The 21,680-nt window shown below is 46.1% G+C and overlaps 2 protein-coding genes across 3 annotated transcripts in view; one reads left to right on the plus strand and one right to left on the minus strand.

The window, feature by feature from the left end:
* The window catches only part of CCDC51 (coiled-coil domain containing 51), a 26,781-nt gene extending 14,009 nt beyond the window's left edge, over positions 1-12,772 (minus strand). Inside the window, exons 1-3 of one of the 2 annotated variants that reach the window (XM_039482544.1) lie at positions 12,524-12,772; positions 9,474-9,820; positions 4,935-5,099 (exon numbers count right to left, since the gene is read on the minus strand). In XM_039482544.1, coding sequence (XP_039338478.1) covers positions 4,935-5,099; positions 9,474-9,782 — 474 coding nt within the window. In that variant the 5' untranslated portion in view covers positions 9,783-9,820; positions 12,524-12,772. The remainder of the gene's footprint in view (positions 1-4,934; positions 5,100-9,473; positions 9,821-12,523) is intronic. The other variant, XM_039482545.1, reaches the window with a different exon arrangement.
* On the plus strand, positions 12,768-17,758 carry TMA7 (translation machinery associated 7 homolog). Its single transcript, XM_039482546.1, has 4 exons — positions 12,768-12,912; positions 13,096-13,151; positions 14,992-15,079; positions 17,581-17,758. Exons 1-4 carry the CDS (start codon positions 12,825-12,827, stop codon positions 17,613-17,615), a joined length of 267 nt encoding a protein of 88 aa, XP_039338480.1. The 5' UTR covers positions 12,768-12,824; the 3' UTR covers positions 17,616-17,758.
* Positions 17,759-21,680: the final 3,922 nt, after the last annotated feature.

The raw sequence follows: 21,680 nt of genomic DNA on the forward strand, positions 1-21,680 counted from the left end.
ATTGTTTATACATCCCTGGGCATGCACCATGCAAGAATATTAATGACTGAGTTATTAATTTTCCAATGATACATTTTACATGACTACTTTTAGATACACATTATAAGCATAGTGAGTTGGGGTACATTGAATTGGTCACCTTACCTGATACCAGTGAGTTCCTTCCCCTCTGGCACTGGGATGCTCTTAGGGTTATAATTCCCACACCACATAAAGAGATGGAGAAGTGGAGCTGGGTTACATATGAACAAGGAGAAAGCTACAGAGATACCCACTTCCCTTGTCAGAGGATGGAGGATGGAGGGAAATGGAGGAAAGAGTGGAAAGCCTCCAACAGTATCTCCCCTACGTCAAGATACTTCATTGATGCCCTACGTTTTACCACATCAATTCACATTCTTTGTGTTGGCCTTTAAGAATCTTCACAGCTATACTTCTGTCTTCTTATATTTCCTCTTTTATGCACTATGCTTTGCAACTCAAGTCTCCTTGATACTCCTTTTGTCTCCTTCTCCATCCCCAACCCCACTAATCCCACGTCCCAGCAGCCAAGGCTGTGTAAAGGAGGGTAGAAAGCCCCTTCCCAGCAGCCAGGGCAGAGAGGAGGACAAGAGGGAAAATAGGATGAGCAGTGTCCATCTATGTGCTGGCAGATAGGAAAAGAGAGCAAACTTTAATTTGCCATGACATATTTCCAGCCCAAGCAATACAGATACTTTTAGATCTGGCAGTTGACCTCGAACAGCACAAGCATAGACAAGCATCACACGTACAAGCTGTGGAAGCAGGGAAAGAATTAATAAGGATTTGAAGGGGATCTTAATGCATGTCAGTCAGTTAGCAAGAGTTAGGCCAGCTGTAACCCTAATTACGTGAGACTTCTAGAAGCAAGGATAGTGTGAGGCAGAGGGAAAGAACTGTGTACAAAGTTATTACGACCTTGTAACTGATAACCAAATATGCAGGCTTGCTTTTCCTAGGAGTGAGACAAATAAGATAGCAGAATGGCTTATGTATAAACAAAATGTAGTTGTTGCTCTCTATTGTCTGTATTATTGCTAGTTATTGTCTGTAACAAAAGTATAAAGACTTGCTGTAATTGTTTACCAGTTGAGAGACCTGTCTGGGACTGGGGCGACCCTGTGTCCTATGGCACTCTCTCCCTCCATTGTAATTACTGGAGAAATAATAAAGTATTTGATTTTGCTGCACCCAAACGAAAAAGCGAGAACTGAGTTTTTCTCCAACAATTTGGGGGCTCGTCCGGGATGGCAACGCCCACGGACCCACAGACGGCTACTACGGATCATTCCCCTCCAAACCCCATGGCGCCACATGAGAAGTATGAGACCTTTTGAAATCTCTATTGGGGTATCGGAGGAGGACTGTCTGTGAGGACGTCTGTCTCTGTTGGGCTCACGCCATCTGAACTTATTGACTGTGCAGCAAGATCAGATGCAGAGTGGTATTGGGGAAAGGCCCCAACAAGGTTAGTTTATAGCAGTATTGGGAACTGCTGAGTTGGCCAACAAGGTAATGCATAGGTAAATGCATAAGGTAATGCATAGGTAAATGCATTAGAATGCACCGGTGCTTAGGGGTTTTTACCGCCTCAAGAGGGGTTGTCATACCGCCTCATGGTATTGGTCCGGACCAGGTAAAGATGCATCGTGGTTAAAACAACAACAACAACACCACAATCCGAAGCTAACTAACAAACTATAACATTCCCATAGGAATAACATAATGGGGCTGTTGTACAATTTCAGTTACAAAGCACAAGACATCATACTTAGTACATAAAGTAGACACTCTATAAGCTGTATGAAAGGCATTCTTTTCAGCTTGATATATATTCTGAACTATGTGAATTTGCCCTTGCAATTCAGAGATTCTTTGAACCTCTGGTAACAATGAAAGCAAATTTTGAAACCGATCAGGCACTACTCTAGTCCAATTAAAATATACCTGAAATCTAAGAGCTACATGCAACATTCTATCTGCAGGCCAGTAAATGATATGATTGCCTGCAGCAGTGGTAAGATTAATATGTATATCTTGCAATGTGGTGGCTGTAACATACACACAGCTATCATTAGCTTGAAAAAGTGGGTGTCCCGTCAGGGTAGTTCCTTGACCTCCACCCTCTCAGCAAATGTTGTCATAAACAGTGACAACTTCCCCTGGCTTCAGTGTATAGATACACTGAGCTGTGGTGGTTCTAACGGCCAAAATGTCCATTGACTCTCTATCCTTATCCAAAATGTCAGGTGTTATTCTATACATATACATATACAGAAACCCCCTTCCCTCAGTGGGTGCAATCACCTCCTCCACTGGTATGCGTGCAAGGCCATGAAGAGTACATCATTGATGAGGTCCTCAATTCCAAGTTTAAGTAAGACAAACTCTGGTATCTATTCAACTGGGAAGGGTATGGCTCAAAGGCGCGTACGTGGGAACTGGCAGAAAACATTCATGCCTCTACTCAAGGTGTTCCACAAAAACCACGGAGAAACCTGGTCCAGCACCCCCCCCCCACAGGATACCCCTAGGGGAGAGGGTACTGTCATACCCCATGGGTCTTGAACCAGGTCTGCTGCGTTCCCAGTTGGCTGTCAGCTCCCAGCTCCCACCCAGCAGCTCACTACTAACTGATTGACCAAAGAGATGATGAAACCTGAAGCTACATCAGGAGGCTCCTCTGGGTCCTGATTGTAGGAACACCAGGACCTCTGATTGGATTTAAAAAGGAAGCCCTGACCAAAGAGAGGCACAGGAAGTTGACTCCACAACTGGGCTCTACCTGGCTGCTATATCGGACCCTGCCTTCTTACCTCACTCCTGAATCCTGTTTCCCTCCTTTGCTCTTTGTTCCTGCTTTCCTGACCTGTTCCTGGTTCCATACCTCTAGTCCCCAACTCTGGCTCCAACCCTTGGCTTGATTCCCCAAACCTGATTCTGGCTCTGACCCTGATTCTGATCCTTGACCTGATGCCCAACTCCAACTTGTGCTCCAACCACTAGAGCTGGCCACCTACATCCGGGCCCCAACAAGTGCATGTAAATGCCATGATCTTCATTTACTTATCTAGACAACTCCAGAACATGAGACACTTCCAGAAAACTGTTTCACACACCTTAGGACAGTGGTTCTCAAACTTTTGAACTGGTGACCCCTTTCACATAGCAAGCCTCTGAGTGCAACCCCCCTAATAAATTAAAAACATCTTTTTATATATTTAACACCACTATAAATGCTGGAGGCAAAGCGGGATTTGGGGTGGAGGCTGACAGCTCGTGACCCCCCAGGTTATAACCTGGCAACCCGCTGAGGGGCCCCAACCCCCAGTTTGAGAACCCCTGCCTTAGGAGTTCCACTAGAGCAAGGTTTCTGTAATGCGGCCAGCAGGGGCTTTTTGTGCAGCCATGACAGTCTCCTGGGCGGCGATGGGCGGGGGGCAAAGCATTGTCCCCTCCCACTTCCTCCTTGTTGCTTCTGGATGCGCTGCGCTGCCCTGCACTGCCTCTGGAGAGAGATGGGGCACAATGCTGCAGGAGCAAGTTGAGTTCTTGACCCACATCGGGGAGAGGGGGTTTGAGTAGCAGGCTCCAGGGGTGGGACCTAAGGAACCTGACCGTGTGGCCCCGGGCTCTGACCGTGGGGCAGCGGGTACTGACCCCCCTGGCTCTGGCTATGCAGCCCTGGCCTCCAACTCTAGGCTGAGTGCAGCCCAGAATTTAGCTACTTCACAGATCTTGCCTTAACTGTCTATCCCACTAACGTGTTGATTAAGGAGGTAGGTAGTAAACAATCTCACAATATAAAAGATGATTAACTGTCAGACCATTAAGATTGTGTGTGTGAATGCATTCACTGAGGAGGAAAATGCGTACAGTGACAAGGGTAGGGTCAGTACTGCAGCAGCATCCAGTATGATGCCACATAGTACACATGCAGAAAATAGGGACGTAAAAGTTAAAATACTTATTCAGCAGACACTTTGGTCTTAATGGATGAGACATAAACTTGGAAATCATGAGACTGGTTCTGATATCAACTTCCTGTGAAACCTTCTATGAGTCACTCTCTCAGAGCCTCTACTTTACCACTTGTACAACAGGGATAACAACAAACTATATCTTAGCCTTGACCTAGACAGTGGTGAGAGCTTTAGCCCTATGTAATGTATGCAGTCACGAGGCCCTGTTCTTCCAGGGGTCTCATAACACGCTGACCTGACCCATCAGCTAGAGTGTTATCCTTAATTCTTTCTCTTGTCCTTTTGAACAATTCTGGTGCCAGAATTGGTAGAAGACCTTCTCACATCATTGCTTGGAAAGCTGCATGTCAGCTCCACCTAGTGGCATTCTGATCCAAGTAGAAGTGCCACTTATTTTTGAGTGTGCACAGCCTTTAATAAGGTTAAGGAGTTCTGCAATCAGACAGGCGGCAGCAGGTGTGGTTATCATGGACACCCAGGTGGGAATGGACAACATCATAAGTGGGGAGGAAGATGTATGGGGCCATGCAGATATTATTTTACCTAGAGCCAGTCCTGTCAAGCAGATTAGCTGCACATGAACTAAATTCTGCCTTTAAAAATTATTCAATTCTAGACTTTCTTATTGAATTCCAGCGTTACAGGGAACATTGTCCCAACTACTCCTGCCTCCTTAGGTAGAAAATTTATTCTCAATGTTCACTTAATCTTGGGGTTTCTTCCACAGCTTTACTAGTGTATTCCAACCCTAACCTATATGATCCATCTCTCTAATGTGTAGAGTACCAAATTCATTCCAAGACAATGGCACTAGAGATTAATTTAGGTTTCAGTTTTAGAAATAGGATTGGCTATTTGCAATAATGATCAGTAGAGGTAAAAACAAGGGACCCACTGTCCCCAAGCTCCAACTCTTGGCATATCCCTTACCTGCAGCAATCTGTGTTCCAGGGTAGCCAGTTCTAAGTACTGGGTGTCTTCCCGGGATACTCGATCCAAACGATCGCGAACTTCCTTCAGTTTGATTTGATGGGCTTCTATGCTCTCACGAGCTTCTCGTACGATCCCTCGAGCTACCATAAACACTTTTTCAGCCTGAAAAGAGGGAATGCAAACAAGTTCCCGTTTATCACTAAGTAGGTCTAAATTGCTGACTTCATGGATGTGAATTTGGAGAAGGGAGATTTCTCAGTTAATAAAGTCCAGAAGACGAGCTACTAGGTTTGAACACATTCATAATATTAATTCATTCCTCAGTTCATTTCCAGCAAAGAAGATATACAGTTGCTCTTTTTCCAAAGGTCAATGAAGGACACTCCTTTCTACTGGCAAACTGAGTACTGTATCCGCAGTCTTTGTGACCCAGGGACATCAGTGTCAACTAGCAGGGGATACAGGGATGAATAAGGTTTACAGTAGGGCTGTCACATGATTAAAAAAATTAACTGCACGAATACAAAGTGTTCAGTGATCACTTTACTTTTTATTATAAATATTTGCACTGTAAAAATAAAAAGTAGTATTTTTCAATGCACTACAGTACTTGTATTAAGTGAAATCTCTTTATCATGAAAGATGAATTTACAAATGTAGAATTATATATAAAAAAAACCGCATTCAAAAATAAAACAATGTAAAATGTTAGAGTCTACAAGTCCACTCAGTTCTACTTCTTGTTCAGCCAATCGCTCAGACAAACAAGTTTGTTTACATTTGCAGGAGATAATGCTGCCCGCTTCTTGTTCACGTCACCTGAAAGTGAGAACAGGCATTTGCATGGCACTGTTGTGTGAATGTTCAGAATGTTTTCTCTGAATACTGTGTGAGTGCCTCAGTTTCCCCTATGCAGTTCTTAAGTATCTAGGTGGTGGGAGAAGGGGGTGTGATTGTTGCAGAGCCCTAGAGAGCAGATGTGATGCTGGCTGGACAGAAAATGGCCAATACTCTGTCTTCTGGCAACTAATGACCTGGGCCCCTTCTCTACAAAGGTGCCAGCTGAAGGTGTTGGAGAATAAAGAGATCAGGTAACCTTCTGGCCTGGGAAAGAGACAAAGCCCAAAGGAGGAGGGGCTGGAGAGTTTTTCAGTTTGGGGCTGGATGGGGACGTGGAGTGAGTGCAGACGTGATTGTCTGGCTCACTGCCCCCCAAAATGGACCGGCTGAGGGGGGAGGGATAGCTCAGTGATTTGAGCATTGGCCTGTTAAACCCAGGGTTGTGAGTTCAATCCTTGAGGGAGCCACTTAGGGATCTGGGGCAAAAAATTGGTCCTGCTAGTGAAGGCAGGGGGCTGGACTCAATGACCTTTCAAGGTCCCTTCCAGTTCTAGGAGATTGGTATATTGATTGGTCCTGTTCTCTGTACCTACAAGCTCTGTTTCAGGCCATGTTCCTGTCATCTAATAAACCTAAGAGTCACGTCTGACTGCGAAGTTGGGGTGCAGCACCCTCTGGCTTCCCCAGGACCCCGCCTGGGCGGACTTGCTGTGGGAAGCACATGGAAGGGCAGAGGATGCTGAATGCTCCAAGGTCAGACCTAGGTAGGTGAAGCCATGTGAGCTTCTTGCCCTGAAGACAGTCTGCTTACAGAGAGGACACTTCACCAGAGTCCTGACTGGCTTTGTAGGGAGCAGTTCCAGAGCATCACCCGGGGACTCCGTGACAACTGGTGGTAAAGGTGGGATGGACTGCACCGCATGGATGGTGCTTCTTACAGTAAGTGACTGGGGAGCAGTAAAACGAAGGGGGGATAACGAGGAACAGGCGTGCTGAAGGCTCAGAGAGGGATGGTTTCAGGGGGCGATTTAATCACTGGGAGTGTCTGACCAGCGAGAAGGACATTTGCAGTAATAGGGTTCCCCTGGAGATTGCAGCGAGCGGTCCCGGGGCAGAGGAGTCTCCAGCTCGACTCTGGCAAAGAGGTGGTGACCTCGAGAAGGGCTGGCACACTAGGGGTTCTTCCTGGAAACCATGGGGGAGCTAAGAGCACACAGGCCTGTGAGTCCAAAGCAACTTGGGAACAGTGAAGTGATGGCCTATCACCGTCTCCTCAAGGAGGACATTGTAATCTTGTGCAAAAAGAGAGAGTTATGCATTGGGACGTTCACCAAGGCACAGTTAATCGTTCAGCTGAAGGACGAAGACCACTCTAAGGAGCAAATTCCTGACCCAGCTTGGGCTACAAGAGGACCTGGGAATGGCTAGAGTGGTAGCCAGGCATCCCCAAGAATCTGGTCCCCAACCAGATGGGAGTCTTGACAATCGGGTTCCCCATCAGGGGATCAGAGATGGATGGGATTGGAGCTGAGTCCAAGGGAGTGAGAGGACCGTGAGAGACAGCAAGAGCCCGAGAAAGAGCTGCAGGAAAAGCAGCAGCAGCATGAACTGGCGATGGTGGAGCAGAGAGGCATAGGGGACTTCCCAGGGGTGAGTGGGGATAGACCCTGGGCTGCCAGTTCTGCAGGGAACCTCGATACTAAATTGCCCTTCATGCTTCAATCACCATTCCAGAGGACATGTGTCCATACAGATGACGGGTTCTGCTTGATAATGATCCAAAGCAGTGCAGACCGATGTACGTTCATTTTCATTATCTGAGTCAGATGCCACCAGCAGAAGGCTGATTTTCTCTTTTGGTGGTTCGGGTTCTGTAGTTTCCACATCAGCATGTTGCTCTTTTAAGACTTCTGAAAGCATGTGCCACATCCCGTCCCTCTCAGATTTTGGAAGGCACTTCAAATTCATAACTCTTGGGTCAAGTGCTGTAGCTATCTTTAGAAATCTCACACTGGTACCCTCTTTGTGTTTTGCCAAATCTGCAGTGAAAGTGTTCTTAAAATGAACAACATGCTGGGTCATCATCTGAGAGTGCAATAACATGAAATATATGGTAGAATGCAGGTAAAACACAGAGGCAGGAGACATATAATTTTTCCCCAAAGGAGTTCAGTCACAAATTTAATTAACACATTTTTTAACAAGAGTCATCAGCATGGAAGCATGTCCTCTGGAATGGTAGCCAAAGCATGAAGAGCCATACGAATGTTTAGCATATCTGGCATGTAAATACCTTGCAATGCTGGTTACAAAAGTCCCATGCAAATGTCTGTTCTCGCTTTCAGGTGACATTGTCAATAAGAAGCAGGCAGCATTCTCTCCCGTAAATGTAAACAAACTTGTTTCTCTTGGCAATTGGCTGCACAAGAAGTAGGACTGAGTGGACTTGTAGGCGCTAAAGTTTTACATTGTTTTGTTTTTGAGTGCAGTTATGTAACAAACAAACAAAAACAAAATCTACATTTGTAAGTTGCACTTTCCTGATAAAGAGATTGCACTACAGTACTTGTAGGAGGTAAACTGAAAAATACTATTTATTTTGTTTATAATTTTTACAGTGCAAATATTTGTAATAAAAATAATATAAAGTGAATATGTACACTTTGTATTGTGTTGTAATTGAAATAAATATATTTGAAAAATGTAGAAAAACATCCAAAATAGTTAATAAATTTCAATTGATATTCTATTGTTTAAAAGCGTGATTAAAACTGTGATTATTTTTTTTTAATTGCGATTAATTTTTTTGAGTTAATCGTTTGAGTCCTAGCTCACAGGGATCCCCTAGATCTGGTATTTACATACTAGTTCACCAAAGAGGGTCATGTGAGGTCTTTACTGAAAGCCTGTGTCACACTTGTCTTCATAATAATTGTGAAAGTACTGATAACATGTAAGGAGTTACATGTATATACTGAAAACTATGCTCTTAAGGTCTATGTCTTTGGTCTGGTCACCAGAAGGTAAGAAAACAGGTTTCTTCAGGCAAGAGATGTTTATCTATATGTCTGATTACATGGAAATTGAGTATTGGCATCTATTTACCCTGGGTTGAGCAGGCCAATGCTCAAACCACTGAGCTATCTTTTATATGTAATCCTTTATTTCCAATACTTCCATCTACTTGTTATTACTTGAATATTTGCTCGGCATTAAATAAACTTCTTGTTGTCGTTAAAAATGTGTTTAAGGCCTGTGTGTTGAGCAGAGTGGTGATCCTGAGGTGAAACTAGTAAGTTGGTGTGTACTATTCTTTTGGAAGTAGGGTATCTGTTAATTCTGGAAGCATTCAGTGGAACAGGGGCTGGGCACTCCAGAGGAATACATGGAAGACTCGGGGGTTGGAGTGTACCTATCATTAACCTGTAAAGAAACAGCAGGGCCCACGGAGACCTGGAAGGCAGTGTTTATGTAACCACAGGCTAGTGATATTGGGGAACTGAACCACAGCAAGCATAGACAAGACTTCCTCATGCTAATGGCAGGTGCTGGTGAGAAGCCTCCCAACTCTGGGTGCCACAGAGAAGTGTCAAGTTTTCCTTTATATTTCAAAGCTAGAACTTATGTTTTAACAAGACAACTCATCACTTGTAGCCTTCCACATTGTCTCTGTATGTTAACAATGCAAAGAATTACCTCTGTCACTTTTCCTTGAGCATCTCTAACTTCATTAAGACCAACAAACTCTTCATATCTATCCCACCAACTTTTGACTGTTGTAGAGATTCTTTTGAGGGAGTTTCTTCCAAAAACTTTCCCTACTTCTGTCATCCGATGAAAAAGTATCATGGCCATTTCCATTGCAGTCTTAGTCTCAGGCCTCTTAGGTACTGGTGAGCAGTAAGTCCTCACTACATGTAAATTCATTCTTTGGCTCCTCGGTATAAACAAATGGCGATATTGCATGCCATACCACACTGAAGATATGGTACCATTACACCTCATGAGATCTAAATATTGAATCCAATCACCGATTAAAACCACTGCAAGGATAAAGAAGCAAAGAAGAGTCACCAAATGAAAAGGAAATGAATACATACCTCTTAAATCTAACTTACATAAGGCTGTAAAAAAATACATATGTGCTTGTTAAAAATCAATAAATTAACACTAATGATGGCTCCACAACCATCACTTACCTAGGCTGCACTAGGATACTTTCCATGGTTTTCATCAAAATGTTTATGTATGGCAGTTCTGCCATATATTCTTGCCTTCCTACTATTCATAAATATTGCCATGATGCCGCCTGATTACTAATTCACTCAAGGGACCTTGAGTAGTGGACTTTTGCAGAATTGGAAGCAATAGCAACTGCCACAAAGAAGCATAACACTCAAGCACAGAAGCAATTTACCTATGGATCTGTTTACTATACACTTCCACACTTGAACTTAGCACTATTCCATTCCTGCTACTGATCCTGGGGAGAGGTGGGGGGAAGCAGAGGGAAAAAAGGGAAAGACAAAAAAAGATCAGTGAAGGGGGGAAAAAAGACACCTTCCCCCTTCCCCCAAGAGAAATTAAATACTGGGGTGGGGAAAGACAAATACACAAGGGACAGAGGTAAAACAGTGGGAGTACCAAATTTAGTATTCAACATAATTTCTCCACATGTGAGTATCTGGAAAACTAAAATCTAGACATGAACCACGAAGATCAAAGTAGCTAGTAATGGCTCCACAGAAAGGGTTGCTTTCTGAAATAGGCTAGAAAGATATATACATTGTTCCCCACTCCCCATCCAAAAGTAGATACCCTATTAGTGTGAAATTTCAGTATTAATTTTTATGCCTTTTGAATTTTTGTTTGGCTTCACTTTACAATTTTTAATTGGAAATCTTTTAAATTGGACTTTGGCTGAAATTTATCCATAGCCATTTTAGTTTTCATTGTTGACAGAAATCTTACAAAAACATTGACTCTCTACAGAAAACTTGGTAGCAAGTTGGGTCCCAAGTAGATCTGGTGCAACAGGTAGTTAAATAGGATTTAGGGTTCTTTTTAGATGACTGATGAGGCTGGGTGTATATAGATAAAACCTTCTCTATCAGAAGCTGCACTTCTATCCACCACAGGACTGCCCCCTGGTTAAGCATTTTTTTTAAAAACTCTAGGAAATGAATACAAGCTTTTTGCATGGGACTGTTGATAAACTGCCACACAAACACACCTCGGTTCATTAACTTAGAGTTAGATTTTTTTCAAATATATTTCCTCACACCAGTGCAAACACTAACTAGAGGGTCACAAGTTTCATTGCTCAAGTAGGCCGAGCTCTGTGTTCTCCAGCTTAAGTGAAAACAGAGGGCTGGACTGCGGGGAATTGGCTCAAGTAGAGGCAAGAGCTCACCTGTCCATCCACTGTATTGTGATCCAACATAACCATTGAAGGTAGTGAGTTCAATGAATGCAGAAGACACCTTGCTACAGTGTTGACAGCCTGTGGAAAGCTGATCACCTATTCATTATAACGAAGGCTAAGATTTTGTCATAGTTACTTTTAGTAAGAGTCGTGGATAGGTCACGGGCAATAAACAAAAATTTATGGAGGCCGTGACCTGTCCATGACCTTTACTAAAAATAAGCATACAAGCTGTGTGACGGGGCGCACAGCCCCAGCTGCAGACCCTGCCACAAGCCGCGGGGCAGGGGAATATAGCCCCAGCTCCAGCTGCTGACAGCCTAAGCTGAAGAAATCACGAAGGTCCGGTTAAGTCACGGAATGCATGTTTGCCATGACCTCCATGACTAAATCGTAGCCTTAACTATAACCAAACTATTGGCCAAGAATTCTGTACACAGAATTCTGTACACATACTACAGGATGTACTCTAGCAATCCGCTGTTCTTTAACCAAAGTTAGAGTACACAGTTCAGGAGGCTGTGGGCCAGGATTGTACCGGCTTGCAGAGCTGCCTGGCTGTGCCTCCGCCAGGAGCAGCAGCAGGGACGGGGAGTCGCCAGAGGTGAGCACCCCCCCATCTGGCCCCCCAAGCCTCCTTTTATGCCCCAAGCCTCTTCCTGGCCCCAAACTCCCTCCCACGCCCTGGCCCCACAGCCCCTCCCACACACAAGCCCACCCCAAACCCCTCCCTCTGAGTTAACCAGAATTTTTAATTTACCAGAATGCCTTGTTCCCCCAGCATGCCAGTTAAAAAAACTTTTACTGTATTACCATGTCCCACTGATTATCCTCATTCTACCAAGATGCCTTTATTATCATTACTCTCATTTCACCCATCTTTGTATTTAGACTTCTAGCACTTGTACATAAGCACTTGCACATGTTGCAATATTCAGTTGCTTATCTTCACGTGTTATGTCAAATAGGACTTGTTTAGATTTTACAAAAAACATGATATAAATTAATATTCAATCCATTTTCACCCTTGAAACCTTAAAAACTACTGTGCCAGAAGGAGTCAAAAGACTGGGCTCGCCTCAAAAAATAATTCAAAGAAAGGCAATTCTTGATATTTATACAATTTCTAAACTAAGAGATTTACATGTAAATCTCCATGGAATTCATGACAAACTAGTCTGAACTCTTGCATAATGCAGACTATTGAAATTAACCTCATAAGCACTTCCCCCAATACTCCCTCTGTGCCTCCCTCCAATAGTCCCTGTACGCCCCCCAGCTGACCCCTCCCTCCAATCTCCCTGCAACCCCTTATCGGTACCTGCCCGCCCGGCTGCCCCCTTCTCTGCGCGTGCCGCGGTTCCACACCCTTGTCTCCCCTATCTCGGGCACGCGCAGCGCTGACCACTCTCGGGTGAACTCGGAAGCGGGCCCCTGAACCCGTAGGGTGGCCGCATAAAGTCAGACGGAAGCGGTAAGCCGACGGGCTTGTATTTCCGGGGCAGCGCCGTGCTTGTGAGGGTGCTGAGACTTGAGCCGCGCTATGTCGGGCAGAGACGGTAACGGGGTCTCTAGAAAGCTAGTGTCCCCTTTTCTCCTGCTGGCCTCTAGGGTTCGCTTTAATGCGGCTAGAGGCTGAGCCCGTCCCATTTCCCGGATCAGCCCCAGAGGAAACAGACTTGCTTGGCTTTGTGTCCCCGCCGTCCCTTCGTGCGTGGCTCTGGAGTGGGCACCGCTCGCGCTCCTCCCTTTCCCTTTCGCCCCGTGAGGGCTCCGGGGCGAGCGCCCCTCTCCTCTTTTCTCCCTCCCCCGTAAAGGGTCCGGGGCTGGGGGAGGGGCTCTCATGCGAACACCCGGCTCTGCCTCTCACTGTTTCCTTTTCCTTTGGTGTAGGCGGTAAGAAGAAACCTCTGAAGCAACCGAAGAAACAGGCAAAGGACATGGACGAGGTGGGAGTCAGTGCTGAGCTCTTCCCTTCGTGGGTGGGCTGAGGGTCTGGCTACCGGGAGGGGACTTTGCTCACCTTGGAATAGGGTTGGGGGAGCAGTGGCACCTGTAAGTGGGTTTTGTGGAGGTAAACTTGACTGGTAAAGTGGTTATAGTGAGGCTGTGGTCTGATGCAGGAGTTCTCAACAAAAATTTTGGTGGCCTCAGAGTGCAGCCACCAACTCTTATTGGTAGCTGGTCTGACAAATTTTCCTGAAATGCTTGGGGCAGAGGGTTGGGGTGGAGGAGGAACTTGGGGTGCCAGATGGGGAGTGTGCTCACCACCAGCGGCTCCCTGCAAGCATGAGAATGGTCTGACCCAGTATGGCCTAAGGTCCATCTAGCCCAGTATCTTCTGGCAGTGGCCAATGCCAGGTGCCCCAGAGGGAATGAACAGAACATGTAATCATCAAGTGATCAGTCCTGTGTTGCCCATTTCCAGCCTCTCTTTGCCAGCTAATAGCTATTGATGGACCTATTCTTCATGAACTTATCTAGTTCTTTTTTGAACCCTGTTATAGCCTTGGCCTTCACAACATCCTGTGACAAGGAGTTGTGCATTGTGTGAAAAAAGTTCATTTTGTTTGTTTTAAACCTACTGCCTATTAATTTTATTTGGTGACCCCTACTTCATGTGTTATGAGAAGGAGTAAATAACACTTCCCTATTTACTTTCTCCACACCAGTCATGATTTTATAGACTATTATCATATCCCCTCTTAGTCATCTCTTTTTCCAAGCTGAAAAGTCCCAGTCTTATTAATCTCTCCTCATATGGCAGACACTCCATACCCCTAATCATTTTTGTTGCCCTTTTCTAAATATTTTCCAATTCCCAGGAGCAGTGCATGGAGGGAGACCCCTGCCCCCAGGGCTGCGCTGGCCACTTCTGGGAGCAGTGTGGGGTTGGGGCAGGCAGCGATCCTGTCTTAGCGGCAACCCTAAGAGATCACGATCAATGGGGAGATCCTCTAGGATGGACTGGTTGGTGACCACTGATATATGGGCTAGAAATCCCGTTAGCCTTGGTCCAGCACTTCCCCCAGTTCAGTCTTTGTTCCTCAGGTATTTCCAGGAGTCATCTTGTGTGAGGAGTGAAGAACAACAGATGTCAGTCCCGACCCACAGTTTGAGAACCACTGGCCTAGGGAGGTTGTGGAATCTCTGTCATTGGAGGTTTCTTAAGAACAGGTTAGACAAACACCTGTCAGGAATGGTCTAGTTACTACTTAGTCCTGCCTTGAGTGATGGGAATGGACTAGATCAGTGGTTTGCAAACTAGGGCCACCGCTTGTTCAGGGAAAGCCCCTGGCAGGCCGGGCTGGTTTGTGTACCTGCCGTGTCCGCAGGTTTGGCCGATTGCGGCTCCCATTGGCCGCGGTTCGCCGGTGCAGGAAGGGTGGCCAGCACGTCCCTAGGCCCACACTGCTTCCTGCAGCCCCCATTGTCCTGGAGCGGCGAACTGCGGCCAGTGGGAGCCGCAATCAGCCGAACCTGCAGACGTGGCAGGTAAACAAACTGGGCCGGCCTGCCAGGGGCTTTCCCTGAACAAGCAGCGGCGGCCCTAGTTTGAGAACCACTGAACTAGATGACCTATTGAGGTCCCTTCCAGTCTTACATTTCTATGATTCTATGGCTATCTTCTTTAGTTTAGAAGAGATTTATAATTTTGGGGGTCTTTTGTTTTCTGGAATTTTACGATTTCCAGTTGCTTACCTCCAGTTTACTGTTTTTCACAAAACCCTTGTCAGTTCACTGCAGTGGTCGGAGGGAAGATGCTAACAAATGTTGACTTTTCTTCAGGAAGATTTGGCCTTCAAGCAAAAACAGAAGGAAGAGCAGAAGAAACTTGAGGAGCTGAAGACCAAAGCTTCTGGGAAAGGCCCCCTTAGTAAGTGGCCCACTCAATAACTGGCTTGCCTTAAGGATAGGAACAGTTAAGGAGTTATCTTTTGTTTTTTGCTACACTGACATAACAAGGACTATACTTTAGGTTATTTTCAGGGCTGTCAAGCGATTAATCACACTGTTTAAACAATATAAGAATACCATTTGTTTAAATATTTTTGGGGGTTTCTGTATTTTCAAATATAGAGTCAGGGCTGGGGGCTCCAGCCTCCTCTCCCCTCCCCTCCCCCCCCCCCCGGTGGGGGTTTGTGGTACAGGGCTCCAGTCCCCCCATCACCCAGGAAGCTGTGGGTTGGGGCTGCTTAACCCCCCCTGCCACCGATGTCTTCCACCCTGTCCCAGGTATGCAGTTAATGTGTTAAAAAAGTTAATGCATTAATTTTGCTTTCAGTTAATTAATTGCAGTTAATGCCTGCGCTTGACAGCCTTAGTTATTTTACATTCCAAAGGGAGCTGCTTTTAATTGCATACTACTCAAATTATTAAACACACACAAGAATATATGAGCAATAAATGGAGACCAGAATGATTCAATTAAGATTTCTTACTTCATCTGTTTTAGTTGTTTGAGCACCAGTCCTGAGTGATTTACAATATTCATATAACTAAACTTATTACAATCAATTAGCTCAATAGATTCATTGGTCTGCCTAGACAGACACAAACTAGTCCATTCTAATAACTGTGCCCGTTGACAATCCCATTACTACTTCATCTCACCAACACAGAATTTTATTTTTATAATAAAACAATCTTAAATGTGCAGGATGCATAAGAAAAAGTTCATCAAACATGTTTTAGGTAATAATTGGAGATATACCAATCTCCTAGAGCTGGAAGGGATCTCAAAAGGGCATCGAGTCCAGCCCCCTGCCTTCACTAGCAGGACCAATTTTTTGCCCCAGATCCCTAAGTGGCCTCCTCAAGGATTGAACTTCAAGATTTTGGAACTACCAGGTCTCATCCTCTCACACCGTGTTATTACTCACAGATTGGAAGAGTGAAACAAGCTTTCCAGTTTTTTCAACTCCCAGTTTCTTAACTTTGAATGAATTAGTTGTTGAACTAAACTGAATGAATGAATGGAGATAAAATTATTCTCCTTGTATCTGCAGGAAGTGGCTACTGCTGTGAAAAGCTAATTTAGCACTTCAGCCAACTCTGGTTCTGTGTACTTAACCATTGACTTCTAGTAGTTCATTGATTTGACTTTCTTTAATACTTGGGTAGCAAACGTGTCGTGCTGTTTTTTTATGTAATGTACATGATTCTAATGGCCTATATTTAGGCCTAAACGTACTGTGATCTATGATAATTGCAAATTTAATTTTAAATGTTTATTTTTTAAAAGTATTTAAATACAAAAAAGATTTTGTTGACCTTTTTAAAAAAAACTTTTTTTTTTAAATTCACCGTCTCTTCTCCCTACCTTCTGTTGTCTGTCTGCCCTACATAGCCCCTGTCCTGAAGATCTTACAATCTCTCATGTTTCTACATTACTTAGTCTTAGCGCATGTGCAACATGCCTCAGGTGGCACATGACCAGGATTCATCACCGAATTTGGTCTGCTGGTTGGATTGTTAGCTTCCTTGGTCCCAGCCAGGTACTGACAGGAAGTGCGACATGAATGCTGATCCATGTGCGACTGCGCCCCCTCCCCCCCTCCTTCCAGTTCTTAGTACAACAAGGCCTTGATTCTGATTGGGGCCTCTAGTTGCTATTGGAAGGTTGCTGTTGTCTGTATTCTTACAGCCTTAAATACACCTTGATTAGATGGGATGAGGAGACACTCATGCTGTACCCACATGAGCATTTGCTCTTCTGCCAAAAGATTTCTCAAGACTAATTAGGGCCCTTGACAAGGGAGTGGAGCCATTGATGGGGGCTCATTTGTTCTGAGAATTGATCAGCAAACTTTCTGAACTTCTGTTAATCTGTGTGGTTTTTCTCCCCAGACATGGTGTGGGAGGAGGAGAAGAGAAAAATGTTATTGGAAAAGCTGTTGGCAAAGCCTTTAAGTATATTTTCAGACTTAGTGGGACAAATTTTGCTGTTACAACCACGTGACCCCACAGTGGTTACCAGGGCCAGAGAGATGAATGAACAGATTTTCAGTGTTGTTAGCACTGATTTGTGTGATGTACATCTTCTGTAATAAGAGGACAAAATAGAGGATTTTCTTGAATGGATGCGAGAGGTCTCTGGATACATAGTCCTGTTGACAAAAATAGGTGTGTAACGTAATGCAAAATAAAGCATGTGTTGATGAGGAAGTTGAGGAAGTAGTAAAATAAATTATGCAAAAAACATTAACTCAAAGTCACGTGGAATATAATACAAACAATGTGGTTGAGGTGAAGGTTCTTAGATGGGGGATTGAGTGGAGGTGGTAATAAAGGAAGTTGTAAAAGAAACTGGCATGTGGGACTAAACCTCTGTATAGGCTTCAGATGTCTGTATTGTGGCTTTCTTTCTTTTGGCAGCTGGTGGTGGCATCAAGAAGTCTGGCAAAAAGTAGTTACATGCGGTAGAAGAAGCAGTCTGCTCCCATTGGTTGCTTGTCTATGCAGTGGATCTGTAGATTCATGTAGTCAAGAAAATTCACTGTCATTTGAACACCTTGTACATTTTGCTCAGTCAAAATAAATTGTTTTGTTAAGATGTGGTGTCTCTCTGTGTTGCCCTGTAGTCTGACTTTCAAAATGCATTACTGAATTTAACTGCAGTCTCCTATGAAGTTCAAGACCACTTGAAATTATAGTTGGCCCATAGTGTAGTGGTGTTTAGTTCCAAGAACAAACTTATTCAGCTTCTGCACTGCTGATATCTGTATGCAATTCAAAATGTCTGATTTATACAGCTCTACAGTGTGAGAGTCCTGGATACCAGAGAGACTGCCTCCGATGTACTGCTGTGACTGAGATGCTTGGGGTTAGGGGTTGAGGGGTCGGGGTCGGGGTGAGGGTAGGGGTTAGGGTTAGGGGGTTGAGGTCTGGGGTTAGGGTAGGGTTGTTTAGGGGTTGGGCCTGGGGTTAGGGTTGGGGTGAGGGTCAGGGCTAGGTCGGGGTCAGGGGAGGATGGGGTTAGGGGTCGGGGCTGGGGGTGAGGGTGAAGGGAGAGGGGCTTAGGGGTTAGAGTTGGGGTTTAGGGGTGGGGTTTGGGGTAAGGGTGAGGTTTAGGGCTTGGGGTGGATCAGGGTAGGGTTGGGTGAGGGTCCGGTTAAGGTGAGGTGGGGTAGCGATAGGGTTAGGGTGGGGTCAGGTGAGGTTGGGGTCAGGTTAGGTCAGGGTCAGGGGTAGGGTAGGGTCAGGGTTTGGGGTAGGGGTTAGGTAGGGGTGAGGGTGGGTTAGGGTCAGCGTTAGGGTCGGGGTTGGGGTTGGGGTTCGGGTGGGGGTAGGAGAGGGTTAGGGTTGGGGTGAGGGTTTAGGGGGAGGGTTAGGGTTGTTAGGGTTAGGGTCAGGGGTTAGTGAGGTGAGGCGGGGAGGTTAGGGTCAGGAGGGTCAGTTAGGTGAGGTGAGGGGCGGGGAGGTTAGGGGTCAGGGAGGAGGTTAGGGGTAGGTGAGGTTAGGGGCAGGGGAGGTAGGGTTGGGGTTAGGTGAGGTTAGGGGAGGTTAGGGGTTGGGGTTAGGTTTAGGTAGGGTTAGGGTTTAGGGTTAGAGGTTAGGTGAGGGTTAGGGTGAGGTTAGGTTTAGGTTTAGGTTAGGGTTAGGGGTTAGGGTAGGGGTAGGGTTAGTGGCTAAAGAAGAAGAAGAAGTTAGGTTAGTTAGGAAGTTAAGGTTAAGGGTTGGGGTTTAGGTTAGGTAGGGGTTAGGTTAGGTTAGGGAGGAGGCGAGGCAGGCTAGGCTAGGGCTAAGAAATAGTTAGGGTAGTAGGGTAGGTTAGGTAGGGTAGGCGGTAGGCAGGCGAGTAGGGGCAGGGTAAAGAAGAAATAGGTTAGGTTAGGTAGGCAGGGTTAGGTTAGGTTAGGTAGGGCAAGGGCAGGTAAAGAAGAAGTAGGTTAGGCGGTCAGGTCAGGTAGAAGGGTCAGTAATAGGTGTTAGGCTTAGGTTGTTTAGGCAGAAGAAGAAGAAAGTTAGGGTTGTGCTAGTGAGGCAAGAAGAAGGTTAAAGAAGAAGAATAGGTTTAGTTAGAAGAAGCAGTTAGTTGTGCTAGAAGTTAGGTTAGGTTAGGTTAAAGAAGAAGAAGAAAAGAAGAAGAAAAGAAGGTTAGTTAGGGGTTAGGTTAGGCTTAGGTTAGGTTAGTTAGGTAGGTTAGGGGTTAGGCGGTTAGGCAGGTTAGGTTAGTTAAGAAGAAGAGTAGTTAGGGTTAGGTTTAGGCTTAGGTTTAGGAAGGTTTAGGTCTAGGGTTAGGTTAAAGAATAGGTTAGTAGTAGGGGTAGGCAGTAGGGCGAGGGTAGGGCAGTAGGGGTAGGGGTAGTGGGTGTTAGGGGCAGGGGTAAGTGTGTAAGGGTAAGGGGTTAGGGTGTAGGTCAGGTCAGGGTCAGGTCAGGTCAGGTAGTAGGGGTAGTAGGCTTAAAGTTAAAGAAGAAGAGGTTAAAGAAGAAGAAGTTAGGTTAGAAGAAGAAGAAAGAAGGTTAGGCTAGGTAGGGTAGGGTAGGTTTAGGTTTAGGGGTTTAGGTTTAGGTTAGGCTAGGTAGTAGTAGGGTTAGGTTAGCAGTAGTAGTAGGGCTTAGGTTAGGAAGAAGAAGTTAGTTAGGGTTAGGTGAGGTGAGGGTGAGGGTGAGGTGAGGGTGAGGTGAGGTTGGGGAAGAAGAAGAAGAAAGCAAGGGTTAGGTTAGGTAGGGGTAGGGGTAGGGCTAGGTAGGGTAGGTTAGTAGTAGCAGGAAGAAGAAGAAGAAAGAAGAAGAAGAAATAGGCTTAGGCTTAGGGAGTGAGGTGAGGGGTAGAGGTTAGCAGGTAGTAGGTTAGGTAGGGCAGTAGGTTAGGTAGTAGGGCAGGGTAGTAGGGCAGTAGGCAGTAGGAGGTAGGCAGTAGGCAGGTTTAGGTCAGGTTTAGGTTTAGGCCTAGGTTAGGTTAAAGAAGAAGTTAGGTTAAGGGTTAGGTTAAGGGGTTATGTTAAGTTAGAAGTTAGGTTAGGTTAGGCTTAGGTTTAGGTTTAGGTTAGGTTAGGTTTAGGCTTAGGTTTAGGTTTAAAGAAGAAGAAGAAGGTTAGGTTAGGTTAGGTTAAAGAAGAAGAAGAAGTTAAAGGTAGGGTAGTAGGGGTAGGGGTAGTAGGGTTAGGCTTAGGTTTAGGTTTAGGTCAGGTCAGGCCAGGTCAGGCCAAATAGTTAGGTTTAGGCCAGGCTTAGGCTTAGGTTAGGTTAGGTTAGGGGCCAGGCTAGGTGCTAGGTTAGGCCAGGTCAGGTCAGGCTAGGGTCAGGCTAGGCTAGGGCTAGGGCCAGCCATAGGCCTAGGCTAGGCTAAAGAAGAAGAAGAAGTTAGGTTAGGTTAGGTTAGGAAGAAGAAGAAGTAGGGTAGGGCAGGGTAGGGCAGGGTAGGGTAGTAGTAGTAGGCAGGTTGGGTATGTGAGGGCATGAAGGCATGTGAAGGTATATGAAGGGTGAAGGTGAATAATAGGGTTAGCAGTAGGGTAGTAGGGTAGTAGGGGTAGGCAGGTAGTAGGGGCAGGGGTTAGGGCAAGAAAAGTGCAGGGGCAAAGAAATAGAAGTTAGGTTGGGGTTGGGGTTAAGGGTTGGGGTTGGGGTTAAAGAAGTTAGGTTAGGTTAGGTCAGGTCAGCCAGGCCAGGCCAGGAAGGCCAGGCCAGGCCAGGGCCAGGGGTAGGGGTAGGGGTAGGGGTAGGGTAGGGGTAGGGTAGTAGGGTAGGGGTGGGGGTAGTAGGGTTGGGGGTTGGGTGGGGTGGGGTTGGGGTGGGGTGGTGGGGTGGGGTGGGGTGGGGGTGGGGTGGGGGTGGTGGGGGTCAAGAAGAAGAAGTGAGGTGAGGTGAGGGTGAGGTGAGGTGAGGGGAGGGGAGGGGAGGGAGGGGAGGGGAGGGGAGGAGGAGGGAGGGGAGGGGAGGGGAGGGTGAGGGGTAGGGTAGGGGTAGGGTAGGGGTAGGGGTAGGGGTCAGGTCAGGTCAGGTCAGGCCAGGTCAGGGTCAGGCAGGGTAGGGGTAGGTAGGTAGTAGGGTAGGGTTAGGCAAAGAAGAAGGTTAAAGAAGAAGAAGAAGTTAGAGGTTAGGCAGGTTAGGCTGGGGTTGGGGCTGGGGTTAGCTGGGGCTGGTTAGGTTAAAGAAGAAGAAGAGGTTAGGCTTAGGTTAGGCTAGGTTAGGTTAGGCTGTGGGTTGGGGGGAAGGTTAGGTAAAGGGGTAGGGGGGTAGTAGTAGTAGGGGTAGGGTAGGGGTAGGGGTAGGGGTAGGGAGGGGAGGGAGGAGGGGAGGAGGAGGGGGAGGGGTTAAGGGTTAAGGGTTATGGACGTTGGTAAGGTTAAGGGTTAGGTTAAGGGTTGGCGTTATGGGTTATGTTAAGGGTTAAGGCATGTTGGGTTAAGGGTTAGGGCCAAGGGGTCGGGGTCGGGGCCGGGCCGGGTCGGGGGGTCGGGGTCGGGCCGGGCCGGGGTCAACAGGTCAGGTCAGTTAGGTTAGGAAGAAGGTTAGGCAAAGAAGAAG

This window comes from Mauremys reevesii, linkage group 7 (assembly GCF_016161935.1).
Source record: "Mauremys reevesii isolate NIE-2019 linkage group 7, ASM1616193v1, whole genome shotgun sequence".
NCBI lineage: Eukaryota > Metazoa > Chordata > Testudines > Geoemydidae > Mauremys > Mauremys reevesii.

What these genes read in the sequence shown, in the direction of transcription:
- TMA7 (XM_039482546.1), top strand. Translation starts at nt 12,825, where the DNA reads ATGCGGCTAGAGGCTGAGCCCGTCCCATTTCCCGGATCAGCCCCAGAG. An exon ending in AGGCAAAGGACATGGACGAG is followed by an intron (nt 13,152 to 14,991) that starts GTGGGAGTCAGT and finishes ACTTTTCTTCAG; the next exon opens with GAAGATTTGGCCTTCAAGCA. An exon ending in TTCTGGGAAAGGCCCCCTTA is followed by an intron (nt 15,080 to 17,580) that starts GTAAGTGGCCCA and finishes TTCTTTTGGCAG; the next exon opens with CTGGTGGTGGCATCAAGAAG.